This window comes from Cydia pomonella, chromosome 12, assembly GCF_033807575.1.
Source record: "Cydia pomonella isolate Wapato2018A chromosome 12, ilCydPomo1, whole genome shotgun sequence".
NCBI lineage: Eukaryota > Metazoa > Arthropoda > Insecta > Lepidoptera > Tortricidae > Cydia > Cydia pomonella.
In genome coordinates, this window is record NC_084714.1 from 12,787,651 (window position 1) to 12,803,143 (window position 15,493).

The 15,493-nt window shown below is 36.6% G+C and overlaps 2 protein-coding genes across 2 annotated transcripts in view; one reads left to right on the forward strand and one right to left on the reverse strand.

The window, feature by feature from the left end:
* The window catches only part of LOC133523638 (F-actin-uncapping protein LRRC16A), a 42,233-nt gene extending 35,852 nt beyond the window's left edge, over positions 1-6,381 (forward strand). The window contains exons 26-28 of the mRNA XM_061859316.1: positions 140-202; positions 4,067-4,099; positions 5,334-6,381. Of these exons, the coding sequence (XP_061715300.1) occupies positions 140-202; positions 4,067-4,099; positions 5,334-5,353 (116 nt within the window). The 3' untranslated portion in view covers positions 5,354-6,381. The remainder of the gene's footprint in view (positions 1-139; positions 203-4,066; positions 4,100-5,333) is intronic.
* A 76-nt stretch (positions 6,382-6,457) lies between these two features.
* LOC133523637 (histone deacetylase HDAC1) overlaps positions 6,458-15,493 on the reverse strand; it is a 28,117-nt gene continuing 19,081 nt past the window's right edge. The window contains exons 9-11 of the mRNA XM_061859315.1: positions 12,030-12,119; positions 11,529-11,679; positions 6,458-9,411 (exon numbers count right to left, since the gene is read on the reverse strand). Of these exons, the coding sequence (XP_061715299.1) occupies positions 9,335-9,411; positions 11,529-11,679; positions 12,030-12,119 (318 nt within the window). The 3' untranslated portion in view covers positions 6,458-9,334. The remainder of the gene's footprint in view (positions 9,412-11,528; positions 11,680-12,029; positions 12,120-15,493) is intronic.

Sequence of the window (15,493 nt, forward strand, 5' to 3'; positions counted from 1 at the left end):
ATCGAAAAAAGGAACGACGTCGAAATTGCGGTTTGACTATACATATAATCCAATATAGTAGGTAGACTGCCTAGTAGCTTTAGCAGCTAACATAGCAAGCGTAGTGTAGTCTGTGTTGACGTTGGGTGGTGGTCGACAGAGGGCGTGGAGGCGTGCGTCGGCGGCAGCATCGTCGGGATCACGCCGGGCGCCGCACTAACCAGTAACCTACTTTCAGACGCTATTTTGTACTGAGCTACTAGTGTCAATGTGCCGTCTGGCCTGTATCTTAGGTAAAAATGCTCTTTGCTGCTTACTATGCGCTTGTGTTTGCATGCCACTGGATATATTTAAAATCATAGATTTATAACTAGCCTAGATGCCTAGTCTGTACATCCCTAGTGAAGCCATTTCGAGTACGACATTATGTCGCCCTCGTGTCATCGTATTCGAACGGCCCTCGCAGTACTCAAGGTCGAGTTGGTTTGTGTACACCTCCCGGTTATAAATTAAAAAATACAAGAAAGATGGTTGTTTGTGCGGTGAATTGGTGTCACAACACATCAGTGAATAAAAACAAACCGCCTGATATAACATTTCACGCGTAAGTATCCAGTTTAATGTGATATTTTTACGTAATTGTAAATACAAAAATCCAAATTTTCGTCAGCCGCCATTACTTATAAATGTTGCCAGGTGATATGAATCTTTTTTCCTCCAAATGAGGCATGACGATTACATTGATAAAATTAATATGCTTACTTTAAGTTCCTTGTATGACTATAGAAAATATTCTTTTTTAGTTTTTCATTCTTTTATTTCAAATTATGTTTTGTCTTTTATAAAATTACAGTTTAAATTCATATTTTTATTTTGTGTGATATTCGTTTTAGATTTTCGACTGATCCGCTTCTGTCTGCGAGATGGACGGAAAAAATTAGATTAAATAGGAACGATGCAATATGGAAACCGACTAAACATAGTCGAATATGCTCTCGCCATTTTGATGAGCAAGTAAAGTAAATTTTATTTGTGGAACACAGGTGTTACAGTTAAGGTCTGTAAAAACGAAACGCAACTGTCACTGTCGCACTTATATGGAAGACTGATAGAGACACAAAGCGTTTCGTTGTTCGAAGCAATAGCGATTGCCACCTTGGCTAGGCCTGCAGGTACAATTACTAGTACTGACGATAAATAGTTATTTGTTTTACAAGTGGAAAAGTTGTTGTTTAACCGCTCGTGCTAATATTGCTACTCGAGCTAAATAAAGATCCAAAATGTCGAAAAATGGAATCTTGAGCGTTGCGAGGGTTTCAAGTTACGAGAGTTAAACAAATTTTGCCCCAAGTGAAACACAAAACTTTTCACCACACCAACCCGAAGAAAATATTAGTCAAATAAAATCAAACCAAATCAAATCCAAATGATGATTATTCCAAAGTCAATTCTACCAGCTATTATCTGTAAACATTTGTAAAATAAAAAAATAAACGTTTTTTTATTTAAACATTATTTCACAAAGTACAGAAATGCAAAGTCCTTAAAAGAAACCTTGAAAGCTTTTGCTACAAATTTAATATCTACATACACACTCCCAAATTATTGATAGCCAAGTATAAGGATGTGGTTAAAATCCATCTACTTTAAGGGGAATAAATGAACTCTGGCAACCCATTTTTGTATATATGTTTGTGTCGCTGAGCGTAAGACACGAGCGTCGCACGCACACATCGATCGAGTTTCGGCTTCACTTTTGGCAGATTAGCCTTATGAGGACTAACTGTCTATGTGTGATAGGTCAGTGTTTAAAATCACCTGGAAAATGATTGCTTTGTGAATGTGCGAATTGATGACTAAAGGTAATTTCTTTACAGTATTGGCTATGTGCAAGACGGTGGTGCCCACTCGGCGGCTGTCGGACATATTATTTGTTTGATAGTTGACTTGTTTTGTGTTGTGTCGTGGATGATGGCCGATATTTCACGTAATAAAACATATACCATTATCGAAAACTTTCGGGAGCCCAAACTTTCTTAGGTTTGGTTTGACAACGGTGTGTTAACAATTATCGTTTTTAGTCTCCCCATTAGTCCCGCCCCACCACAAATATCGCACATAGCCAATAATTTCCATTTGTTTTACCGTACCAATTAAACGACTCTCGATAGATCTTATTAAGGAGTGGTTCAGTAAAAAAGTAGCAGTGAACTATCTGGTATTTTTTCTTTGCTAATTATGAAGCAGTTCATTTTTTAAGTAATCTGTAATCTAATACTGTAAAATAAGAATAAAATTATATTGAGAAATATGAGATTTGAGTTTTCTCATTTTTATTGGAATGTACTTTGAATCTTTTTGGACACCACAATTTGACAATCCTCATTGCTGATTCCAGACTCAAAAATGCTGTTCAAAAAGTATTAGGAGAGGTGTAACTTAAAAGGCGAAAACTTCAATTCGCACTTTTATTTTAAATATCATTGTATTTAATTTTATAGAATAGTATCTACATATTACTATAAAAAATGCACTGCTTAAAAAGTATCACGAAATAAAATGGAAAATCCACATAATGTGCTGCTACTTTTTTTACCGAACCACTCCTTAGTTGACTTCGTATCGTTGAACTAACGAACTATCTATCGATAAATTCCTGAGAACACCCAGAAAAACTGAGCCCTGGGTTTAGGTCACCAACGAGATTCCTTATAATTATGACATTATTAAAAAGGTTTTCTCTCCTTTAAGAACTGGAAAACAAATAAAATCATTATTTAAAAACTGCACAATTTAGCGCAAATAAACTGTCCTATCCGACAAAAGTATTCACGACAGTGGCGTTGCACAGAAACTTTATAGCGGCCGTGCGTGTTTGATGGTCTGGGTCTGCCTTTTTGTAGCCGAAATCAAAAACGTCAAAAGTCAAGTTTAATGACATTCAACAAACCAGCCTTTAAACTGTTTGCACGATCCCTGGTCCACTTAGATTGTAATATGTATTATATAGAAGGTTGTCAAGGGTCAACTAAAACTATAAAAACCGGCCAAGAGCATGTCGGGCCACGCTCTGTGTAGGGTTCCGTAGTTACTCTTCCGTCACAATACGCTAAACTGGAGCTTAAAGTATAGTAAATTGATAACCAAGGGATGAAACGGTACCTTTCACCCGAGTTAAACAAATAGGCAAATTTGCATAATCAGTACCTAATTAAAGGAAGTCTTTTTACTATGAAGGGAAAACTTTTTGCGATAACTCAAAAACAGCTAAACTGATCATGTCTGCTATAGTTTTCATTTAATGTCTTTCTTAAGCTCTACTTCGACGATTTTTTTCATATTTTTTGGACCTATGGTTCAAAAGTTAGAGGGGGGGGGGACACATTTTTTTTTTCTTTCGGAGCGATTATATCCGAATATATTCACTTTATCAAAAAATGTTTTTTGAAAACCCCTATTAGTTTTGAAAGACCTTTCCAACGATACCCCACACTCTAGGGTTGAAGCGAAAAAAAAATTTCACCCCCACTTTACGTGTAGGGGAGGTACCCTAAAAAAAATTAAATTTTTAGATTTTATTGTACGACTTTGTCGGTTTTATTGATTTATATATCCATGCCAAATTTCAGCTTTCTAGCACTAACGACCACGGAGCAAAGCCTCGGACAGACAGACAGACAGACAGACGGACATGGCGAAACTATAAGGGTTCCGTTTTATGCCATTTGGCTACGGAACCCTAAAAAGGGATGAATAGGTTCTTTAAAAAAATATTACCTTTAATTTTTCTTGCAATAATTAAATTCTTTCATTGGTTATGTATTGCATGATTGTTTATCTTCAACATCTTAAGCATGTTCATGTTTACCTAACCACGTTTTTACTTTGAATATATACACCACTCTGAACACATACCTCTACACAAACTTATTCATCAAGTTTTGAATAGTCAGTAGATAGTTTTCAAAGTAATTCTGTAGTTAAAGTCTGTTTCAAGTATACTTCTTTCTTTCAATTTGCATGTTTCTAGCACGAGTATGTTGTTGCAAATTTACATTTTAATAAGCATAAACTTTTATAATTACAGGTTCAATGCTACGAGATCATCCGATAACACCAGGCAAGTTCACTTAGCTATTAATAAAATACTAGAGTTATCTTTCGTTTAAAGTCACGTTTCGTGTAAATCATTAGGCGGGTCCAGACAGTATCTCGCAAGGAAATTGCCTCGCGCGTATGCTCGCTGTATGGACTACGAATGATGTTGATAACATTTTTACCAGTGAAGGGTATGGTACGAATATAAATTATTTGCGACGAATTTAAAATAAATTAGTTATTTTATTCGAAAAAAATCCTGGGATAATGTTTAACGCTTTCGGTGCCGGCGCCCGCCCCGTGTCGAGTACAAAATGAGCCACACATACGTGTTCTTGGCAGTGAATGTGTTAAGACGTCAAATATATGATTATTTTTGTTCTATACATAATAAAGACAGTTTTTGTATATTTGCAGTTAGACTTTCATTAATTATGAAATTATGTACGTTTTGAATTCCAAGATAGCGGCCATGCACGTATCTTTGAAAACCGTCATGGTAGTCGATATCGAGGTTTCCAAGGGCAGTGATTTAGAAAATAATCATTATTTTGTATCCATGGCCTCTAGAGGGAGACTCTACCGGACCCCGTGAGCGCGCTATCGCAAACATCGAAATTTTATATCCGCCTCTCTTCTGTCACCAAATATTTATTTAACTATTGAATAATTTGTATATAAGATGGGTAAAGTCTAAGAAAAATTCGTGATTCGAATTTGACAGCTGATATAGATGGCGCTGTACGGCTCCGTCCATTATCCGGCAACTCTGGTTATCATCTATTTCAGCTGTAAAACTAAACATAACACATTAAGTGCCGGGAACCCGCTCGGCGGGTTGAGTTCGTAGTCGTTTTCTTGTACAAAGCGGGAAAACGCTGGGATCAGCTACGAGCGCGGCGCTACGAAAACGTTGGCAGTAAATGTGTTAGAGTCAGACCAAGATAACACAGCAGCGATTTTAATAGTACAGACATGCAATGTTTAAACGTCAAACTTCTATGAAATTATGACGTTTAAATAACACTTTCACGTCCGTAATATAAATATCGCTGCAGAGATATCTTGGTCGGACTCTTATTAAATAACTGTGCTATCAATCTTGAATTAATCGAGTGAAATAATAGAGAAGCAGATAACGAAATTCCAAATTTGGATGGTTGCGATAGGCCCTCTGAAACGTTTTATCTGTTTTCTCAGGTTATAGTTACGTCAGATACTCAACTTTATATATAATCCATGTCTTTTTTTTTCAGAAGAAGGTGCCGAAGCCTAAGCGACACGCATCGCGGTGCGATAAGTTTTACGTGATAAGTTGAGCAGGGTTCAATGTCCAGATATTGCAGAAACACGGATTATATTCTCGGATGCTCACTATTGTGCCAGTTAGAATAATAACATTTTAGACTCTAGCTACTGAATAGTCATTACAATTGTACGGTCTAACTGATCGCCATCTATTATATGATACTTATGCCTGGTTAATTTAACCGGCATTTGTGAACGAATGAAATGACAAAAGATAATTATTCTTTCAAATATAATAAGATTATAATAATAGTATCTTGAAAAGTGAATAACCATTTATGTTTACTGTGATTGAGTTAGTATTACGCGTTTAGTTTACTAATATATAGTCATGCTTAATTTATACATTTTATTGATTGTTATTATCAGTTTTGTTATAGATTTTTGTTTATATAAAGAGAATCGGTATAAAGGTATGAAATTGGTCTTGCCTAGTCACGTTTAAAAGGCCTACAATTGCGCACAATTTACTTTATAAAACGTTCGTATTACAAATTGTAGAATATATTGAGACTTCCAATCGATTTCACGATAAAATAGTTATCTTCCAATTTTACATTCCTTTTTATAATGAAGTAGCAGTCAAGTATTTTAAAAATTATGAACAAGTGTGATTTTTAAAATAAAGTTCAAAACGTGAGGTAATTTTAAGACTTAGTAGACTTGGAGTGATGTAAAGGTTCAATTTTACGATAATTTGGTAAACGTAGAGCTCGCCCCTTATACATTTTAAGTGTTCATTAGAATAACTACTTATAAAATCAATTACATTCATTTACCTTTATTTGTAGGTATGTAAAAAAACTGATGAAAACTATGTAGATGTATATTGCTAAATTATTTGATAGTATTTTTATATTCATTCCAATTATTTGATGGTTTTATCCAGCTCTTTGGTACCAGACTGATTTGAAGGTACTTTTATTTTATGGTGCAATTTTATGTCTAGAGCGTTGTGATAATCTGTTTACAATTACATATAATATTCAAAGATATGTATTAACTTCTTTTTCTCATCCCCCATTTGCCATTATCCCTATGAAACAGCTTTATGAAAAAAAAAACTACAATGAAAGACACATTTTACGCAATTTATTTAACAATAGAAAATATAATAACGTGGAACTGCAATTACTTGAAATTTACAAATAAGACTTTATAACGCCTGTTGACTACATGACTCATTTGACAGGCGGCTCTGATCGAAGGGCTTAACAAATTACCACGAAAACGGACAATCACCGTACCTTCGTGGTCATAGATTGCATTGCATCTGATTTACAAGCAGTTCAAATACATTTACACTAATAATAGTATTTATACCTACGCATCAGCACTTGCGACCAGTTACACAGATTCTTCGTTGTGCCATTACTTTTTCAGTAAAAAAATCAAAATGCGACTTAATTGGCCAAATAGACTGATTTGAGCAATGTATTTTGAGTTTAACCTTGAGTGCAATTTTAATGCATATGTAATGCAGGTGGTTTGCGGTTTTGTGTTACTGGTCATAAGAACGTTTTACACAAGTGAACGATTGAAGAATGCCGGAAGAGCAAAATTACGCTAATTCTAATTGATAAAATCGATATCGTTAACTACCTACTCTCACTGTGACACTAGTACGTAGGTAATCGTTTATTGTAGAAAAATAAAAGCTTATTTTATCTTTATAAGATGCACACAAATAAGCTATTTCAGTCTAAATGCTTCATCTTTAAAAATAACTATAAATTAAGTTAGAACTTAGATTATTTACGAAGATACCACTAGCGAAAATTCATGAAGTAATTCAAACACTTCCTTAATTTAGTGTTAGAGACATTTTATTAGGTACAATAAATTCAACTAATGCTCTTTCGATTGTCAGGCGCTTAAAATAGACGGAATATAAAATGGTCTATCTCAGAAAATATGTCTACCTCTTTGCCACGGCTATAATATAAAAAAATGTACCTATGAGCGACGTAGTGCTAATGAGACGACGACAGACATATTTCCTAAGAACGACATCTGAAATTTCACCGGATCGACATGCGAGGCTCATTTAACTATCCAATGATAAAATCCAGCCACTTTACGAATATATTTTTTTTAGATCCTTTAAATTCGTTGATACCTCAGCAACAAGGTATGACGTGTGACGTGACGAAAGCTCTTTTCATAACTTTTATAAGAGGGCTGGCACGAAATCTGCATTCGTACAACTGTATGTACCCATCAGCCGTAAAAGTGCATGGCGGTTTTATCAATGAATTAATTTATCATTTCTCCATGCAATTTCCCAGCTCACTGTACCTTCAAAGACTGCTCTTGAGTAACAATCAGTACTACCAGTAGTAAAATGAAGAAGTATGTTACAGACCACTTTTATAACCTGTTTAACAAATCTGTTTGACGACATTTGGACTAGAGGGGAGAACAAATTCTTACAATCATTTCGTACCCCAATATTTAATTATAAGGAATAATTTTTAGATTTGCTATTCTCTTTTCATGTGTAAATTTTGCAACCTTTAACTCTCATAAATGAATATTGAATTGAATAGAATGTTTTTGGCTTATGCATTGAGTATTAGTCCAAAAATAATATCTATAAATAAAATGATGAATTATTAGAATGTATGGTTGTTGGTTGCTATATAAATGATTACTGTCTATATCAGTTTGTTAGAAGTAGAAAATTATAATAGTGATCACATCAAATAAAATTATCATTGGTGTCGGATGGTATTCTCCGAGTTACTAGTCAATCCATACAAAATATAGGTAGAAGGATCACTCTAATAGGTATTATGTATCTAACCAGACTGCTAATTTAGCAGAACTTTTTTGAGTGCTCCCTATTATAACTAACTATTCACTCTAGTAAAATATACAAATACATTACATAATTATGTAATACAAAATCTATTCTACAGAAACCAATCCTCTTTAAGATTCAGAGAATTCTTACATTTTAATTCGAGATCTCTTGTCTATCTTTTAGACTTATTGATTGCGTTTAACGGTTTTTCGTCATTATGAAGTTTCACCAACCTATGTTTGTGTATAAATTAATGTAGGCACTTGTTTTGTGCACCAAAAAGCTCGGATTGATGTGCCTGATTAAATTCTATTTTCACAAAAAAAACCTTATTTTATTTATTAATTGTCAAAATATCTGAGAGCCTTACTTGCCTTTCGGCCGCGTATGTAACCGAGTTTTGTAACCAGATACAAAATAAGAAAATTTACTCTTTTCTCATAACCAGTTACAAACTCAAACATTCTCGGCCGCATTTGTAACTATGTTTTGTAACCGCTGTGAGGTTAGAAAAGAAAAAAGTTTTATCTTTTCTCGTTACCAGTTACAAACTTACAAGGAAAGGTACCCAACCGTCCGGTTCCGATTTGTTTTATATTTATACAGGGTGATTTCGGGGTCGTGGAGCAAGAGAACAAGACATCACACAGAATTCAAAGATGAGTCTAATGATGTTGTTCGTTATTTATTATCACCAATAATTATGATTATTTTTCAGTTGACAAGTAGAAAAAAACATGTTTGCATACAGTTTGGTCACCCTACTCAATGTGACGTCTTGTCGCTTTCCATACAGCGTATGTCAAAAGTCATAGGGTAGGGTAGGGTAGATTAATTTTACTTGAAAAATAATAAATATCAAACTAATTATCTTTCAATCAAATACTACCGTATGATAATGTAAATCATTTATAGATTCAGAAAAAGTTTTACTGGTTTGTAACTGGTAAATTTTCTTATTTTGTACCTGGTTACAGAACTCGGGTTACATACGCAGCCGAAAGGCTTACTTGTCCATCATCATTACACACAATGTGTCTTCATCATCTTCGTTAGATATGCTCGTTGAGTAAAATTTCACGATATATCGGTCTCATATCATTATGAACTAAGGCTAAACTTAACGTCGCCCTACCGCTCGCATCAGGGGTTGGGCGGGACTTCTTTCTTTGGTTCCTCCACTGTGCTTAAATTCTTTAGGTCATCCTTTGAATCTTCCGCTGAAACCAAATAATAACAATTTATGAACATATATTTTTACCTGTTTTATTTTCTGTTAGAATAAGTTGTCGATATAACTCATTAATAAATGTAAAGAATTAAATACGGGGTTTCCATTCATGCGCAATTTTTTATGGCGACTCACTGCATGGCGAAGTACTCTCGCATGGAACATACGCACAAGTAGCCACAACACGTCAACCGTGCGATAAGTGTTTGCGAAATAAAACTGCCGTTGTACTCTGATGTTCGGCTTAATAAACGCGAAAGTTACCGGCAGCGCGCTTGTTTCCGACAAGAAGATTTGCATCATCATTCAACGTTAGTTTTGAAGAGGGAGGTAGTTTGTGCCACCTGTGCGTTTATTCGCGTAATTACAAAAATAATAGCTTTCTACTCGTACTACGAGCTGGTAAAAGTCTAAATGAACTAACAAAGGAGCGGGATATAGACGTTTTTAATAGCAACATCACAACTATAAGACGGATTCTAACAGACAAATTATTTGAATGAGCGAGTCGTAAGGGATAACATATTATTGTACCAATTGATGTAATCATTTACTAATAAGTTTTGCTTTCATTGTTCAGTATATAATCAGTATTCATATTTAGAATATTAGTGGTAACACGTTGTAAAAAATCTAGTGCTAACCACCTGTCGCTACGTGTGGGAACCTATAATTGGCTCTTTGTTATTTATTTATTTATTTATTTATTTATTGTTCGGAGAACAAACAGCTATAAATTGTACAATAGTTATATATATAGATAACAAAGAGCCAATTATAGGTTCCCACCGGTAGCAACAGGTTAACAGATAATTGGTGGTTAGCACTAGATTTTTTTACATTTATTACTATTGTGCAACTGATAGCTGTTGGTTCTCCAAATAATAAATAAATAAATTACTTTTTTCACCTGTTCCCAGTGGCCACTGAGAAAAAGAAATATCACTTAACCAACTTGCTCTGACATTTTTTTTCTCAGTTGTTACCATCAAAATGTTGTGTGTGTTAAATACTAATAAAATACCCACATTTTAAAATTTACTGTAAACAAGTTATTTTTATAGCAAATTCTGAAGAGTCTGGATACTGATATAAGACATATAAGATAGACTTGAACTTATGTACAAAGAATCATCTACAGAGAAGGAAACTATCATAAAAAATCCTACACAGCATGTATAAGAATTAAGAAATAGTGTGGAACTATAGGCCAAAACCTTGTAGGTTGTGCCCCTGGGGCTGAGCGACTAGGCGTAGTGGGCGCACACACAGGGCCGGGATACTCACGTTTGAGGTCGTCCTTGAGCGCGCCGGGCTCCTTGTCGAGGCGCGGGCGCTTGCGCGGCTGCGCGGAGCGGTAGGAGCGGTTAGTACTCACGTTTGAGGTCGTCCTTGAGCGCGCCGGGCTCCTTGTCGAGGCGCGGGCGCTTGCGCGGCTGCGCGGAGCGGTAGGAGCGGTTAGTACTCACGTTTGAGGTCGTCCTTGAGCGCGCCGGGCTCCTTGTCGAGGCGCGGGCGCTTGCGCGGCTGCGCGGAGCGGTAGGAGCGGTTAGTACTCACGTTTGAGGTCGTCCTTGAGCGCGCCGGGCTCCTTGTCGAGGCGCGGGCGCTTGCGCGGCTGCGCGGAGCGGTAGGAGCGGTTAGTACTCACGTTTGAGGTCGTCCTTGAGCGCGCCGGGCTCCTTGTCGAGGCGCGGGCGCTTGCGCGGCTGCGCGGAGCGGTAGGAGCGGTTAGTACTCACGTTTGAGGTCGTCCTTGAGCGCGCCGGGCTCCTTGTCGAGGCGCGGGCGCTTGCGCGGCTGCGCGGAGCGGTAGGAGCGGTTAGTACTCACGTTTGAGGTCGTCCTTGAGCGCGCCGGGCTCCTTGTCGAGGCGCGGGCGCTTGCGCGGCTGCGCGGAGCGGTAGGAGCGGTTAGTACTCACGTTTGAGGTCGTCCTTGAGCGCGCCGGGCTCCTTGTCGAGGCGCGGGCGCTTGCGCGGCTGCGCGGAGCGGTAGGAGCGGTTAGTACTCACGTTTGAGGTCGTCCTTGAGCGCGCCGGGCTCCTTGTCGAGGCGCGGGCGCTTGCGCGGCTGCGCGGAGCGGTAGGAGCGGTTAGTACTCACGTTTGAGGTCGTCCTTGAGCGCGCCGGGCTCCTTGTCGAGGCGCGGGCGCTTGCGCGGCTGCGCGGAGCGGTAGGAGCGGTTGTCGCGCCGCCCGCCCTCGCCCTCGTCCTCCGAGTCCGACAGCTCGCCGTCCCCAGTGATGCGCTTGTCCTGCACATAAAGGTCACGGTTATATCATTTTCATGTTAAATATCGTTTAGGGTAGGTCTGAATTTATTCCACATGTCTGGAATCTATCTGAATTATTTAAATTCAATCGTTTTTGCAACAGCAAGTTAGGGACTCTTTCCGAAATCTGGCCTAATAATTTCATAGAAGTTTGATGTTTAAATGACACTTGCACCGTCTGGGCTTTCAAAATCACTGCCAACTTGTCTTGGTCTGACTCTGTATAGTTTTTTCTTTCACAAAAGTAAAAAAAAAAAACAGTATAGAGATACACAATTAGGTTTTGTTACTGGTTCACTTTCTTTTTCTAAATTTTTCGACAAATTGCTTACCTTATCACTTTGTGGCAATCTTTCGTCCTTGTCAACCTTATCCTCGTCTTCTGATTCATCATTTACAGCATCTTCTGGTATTGCTTGAACCTTAAAATAGATGATATTTTTTAAGTTGGTTAATTACATTATAGGCCAATTAAATTAGATCCAAATATAGCGTTTTGAGGAATTAATTCCCAGGAAGCTGTTAATCTAAAATTTAATGCTTTCATTTGGTTCCAAATGCGTGTAATCCACGTTTGCTTCATCCCAGAAAGTGTGCTTAAATTTTGGGAGCCGTATGAGAAAATTTTTTCCTTGGATTACCAAACCACTCGATGTACAAGGAACCCATTATCAATTACAATGGCACTACCAGCAAAGTTTGGTGGATCAGACACTGGTAAAGGGCGTTTTCGGATTTTTAACATAGGCTATGGAGACTGCTTACCATAAGGCGGGCCGTATACTTGTTTGCCACCGACGTAGTATTAAAAAAAAGATTTTTTTTACAAACTTTGACTACGAATTCATATTGACATTCACTGCCAGACAAAAAACGGCGCACTACCCCAGAAACCGGTGGTCTACAGCTGCGTACAAAACAACCCGCCCAGCGGGTTGTCCGGCATCTGAACAAAGTTCACGAGCACCCACCAGGTTGGTTCCCGGCTGTGAACAATTATTTTTATTACGCGAGGATTTAGTACCTTTAATGTTTAATCTGTTAAGTTCAAATACTCAGAAAAATCATGTCTTAATAATGATTTTTCTTAGGAAGATTTCTTTGAATTGGCGCCTAGCCTTTTTTAACGCTAAGGTACAATTATTTATATAACGCCAGGATTTAGTACCTTTAATGTTTAATCTGTTAAGTTCAAATAACTCAGAAAATCATGTCTTAAAAATTATTTTTCTTAGGAAGATTTCTTTGAATTGGCGCCTAGCCTTTTTTAAGACATGACTTACTGAGTTATTTGAACTTAACAGATTAAACATTAAAGGTACTAAATCCTGGCGTAATAAAAATAATTGTACCTTAGCGTTTTTTGTTAAAAATGAAATCGATAACTTGAAAAATTAAAACCCCTGCAAAATTGTAATAGCAAGCAAAATATAAAATTAGTAAAGCTTGGAAACCACAAATAAAATCACTCGTATTATTATTGAATATGAAGGTACAAAAATTTGGCTTTAATAGAATTTCGTATGTGTTGGCATATTATTGTATCGATTAACGTATTAAGATTACTAATAAGTTTTGGTTTCTTTGTTCAGTATATAATATAATAAGTATTAATATTTAAAAATATTAGTGGTAGTTGTAAAAAAAAAAAAAAAAATCTAGTGCTAACCACCAATTATCTGTTAACCTGTTGCTACCGGTGGGAACCTATAATTGGCTCTTTGTTATCTATATATATAACTATTGTACAATTTATAGCTGTTGGTTCTCCGAACAATAAATAATAAAAATAAAAATAATAATAAAATTTATCAATAACCACGGGAACATAGCGTAATAAAGTACACCCGCCATTCTGACTGTCAGGATGGCGGGTGTACTGTTTTTTGGTGATAACTTTAAGTACCGTAAAATGGTATGATTTTCATTTAATTTTATTTAGGTACACCCGCCATTCTGACTCTTACCGTAAGGGCCTTATAAGATAAAAATGAATGAATGATTATCTCCGAAATGGAATACCGATGTCTTTGAGAAAGTTAATTAATTTAAGGTGGTTCGACTAGGTTACCCAAAGCTTAAACCTCACTAGATGGCGCCACAATTGCAAATTTTGAGTTTTAATTTTTTTGTGGAGTAGTCTTTGGTATTTCTATACTGTAAATTATGTTTAGCGCACTCTTTAAATAAATATTGAACTATTAAAACAAACATTGAACACTTCATTGTGCAAAAACTACCCCTTAATGTCGACAGAATGTTTCTTGACTCTATTTCTAACTATCACTCACACATTCAAACAGTCGTACTGGGATCCTTGTAGTAGATAATTTGGCACAGCGTGAGTAGGCTTCAATAGCGTTGCGGTATGTACGTGGAAATACATGCAAGAGGATGTGGGTTCGAGACTCATTAATTTTTTTTTGTTATCAGTATTATCAAGTACCTATTATTAATAAATTATTTTATGAGAAATATGAGCGTTTTTCCATAAAAATATTAAAAATCTGATTCTCACACATCATGATATTTTTGGGTTCTTCCAACTCAGAATCACTAGCATAATCAATCCTCGTGCTATAAAAACCCGAAAATTTGTATTGAAATTTTAGTTTTACACACTAAAATGTGTGTAATGGTATGGATATTTTAGGATATCTTTTTTTAATGCTAGGGTAGAGAAGATTCTAAGTAGAATGAACCTAAGAAAGTCCAAATTTGTAAGTCAGATTTTCCGGTATTTTTTAAAAAAAAAAACGCTGTTTTCCCGTACTGCCCAGCCTTTAAAAAAGTAGGTACTATTTTACAGTAGAATTAAAACCTTTTTTTACGATACATTTAATTAAATTACAGTAAGTTACAAAATTGCATGGCCTTCTATTTATAACCATTACAAAAAGAAATGAGATATTTACCATGTTTGTTTATATTATTGATTTCCCGATATTTTGACACAACTAGAAGTTTCACACAATGCCTACGGATAGAAAATTATTTATTTATTTTATTTATTGTCAATTTCATTCAACGGATCACATCATATCCAATTTATGTGTTTATGTATTGCATTGTTTTCTACCTAGTTGGTTATTAAATTCTGTTACTGCAATAATCTTTATCTACATAAAATATACCAACGAAAGTTTAATAAAGTATATATTATAAAATAATAAGTAAAATGAAGTACACAAAATCAGGAATCACATATGACAATATCATTCAAAATCGCCTCCTCTGGCTTTGACACAGGCCCTGAAACGACGAGGCCAGTCATCAATAGCGGCACGCACGATTGTCATGTCTAATTCCGTCACTGTCTTAACTATGGCCCGCTTGAGGGAGTTAAGATTTGTGTGGGGTTTAGCACAGGCTTTCTCCTCAATAACCTGCTATATGGCATAATCCAGGGGGTTAAGGTCCGGGCTGGAGGACGGCCAGTCTTCGTGGGCAATAAAGTCAATTTTGTTCCTTCGAAACCAGGCTTGAGTTGTTTTTGCCTTATGTGCAGGAGCTGAGTCTTGTTCAAAGATCCATGGCTGGTTTTGAAATAGGGTGTGGCTTAAGGGCTTCACTATTGGTTCGAGAACGGTTTCCAGTTTCCGGTTTTCACACCTTTTTCACAGAAATGAATCTGTGTTAGCCCTGAGTATGACACACCCAAAATCATGTTTGGCGGGTGCCCACATTTGTGCAACGCAATAGGGTTGTTTCCATCTACAAATCTTAGGGCATAATTGTATCCCAATAAATTCTTTTGGATTATAAGAACACGTTAAACTACTTTTAGGGGACCTGT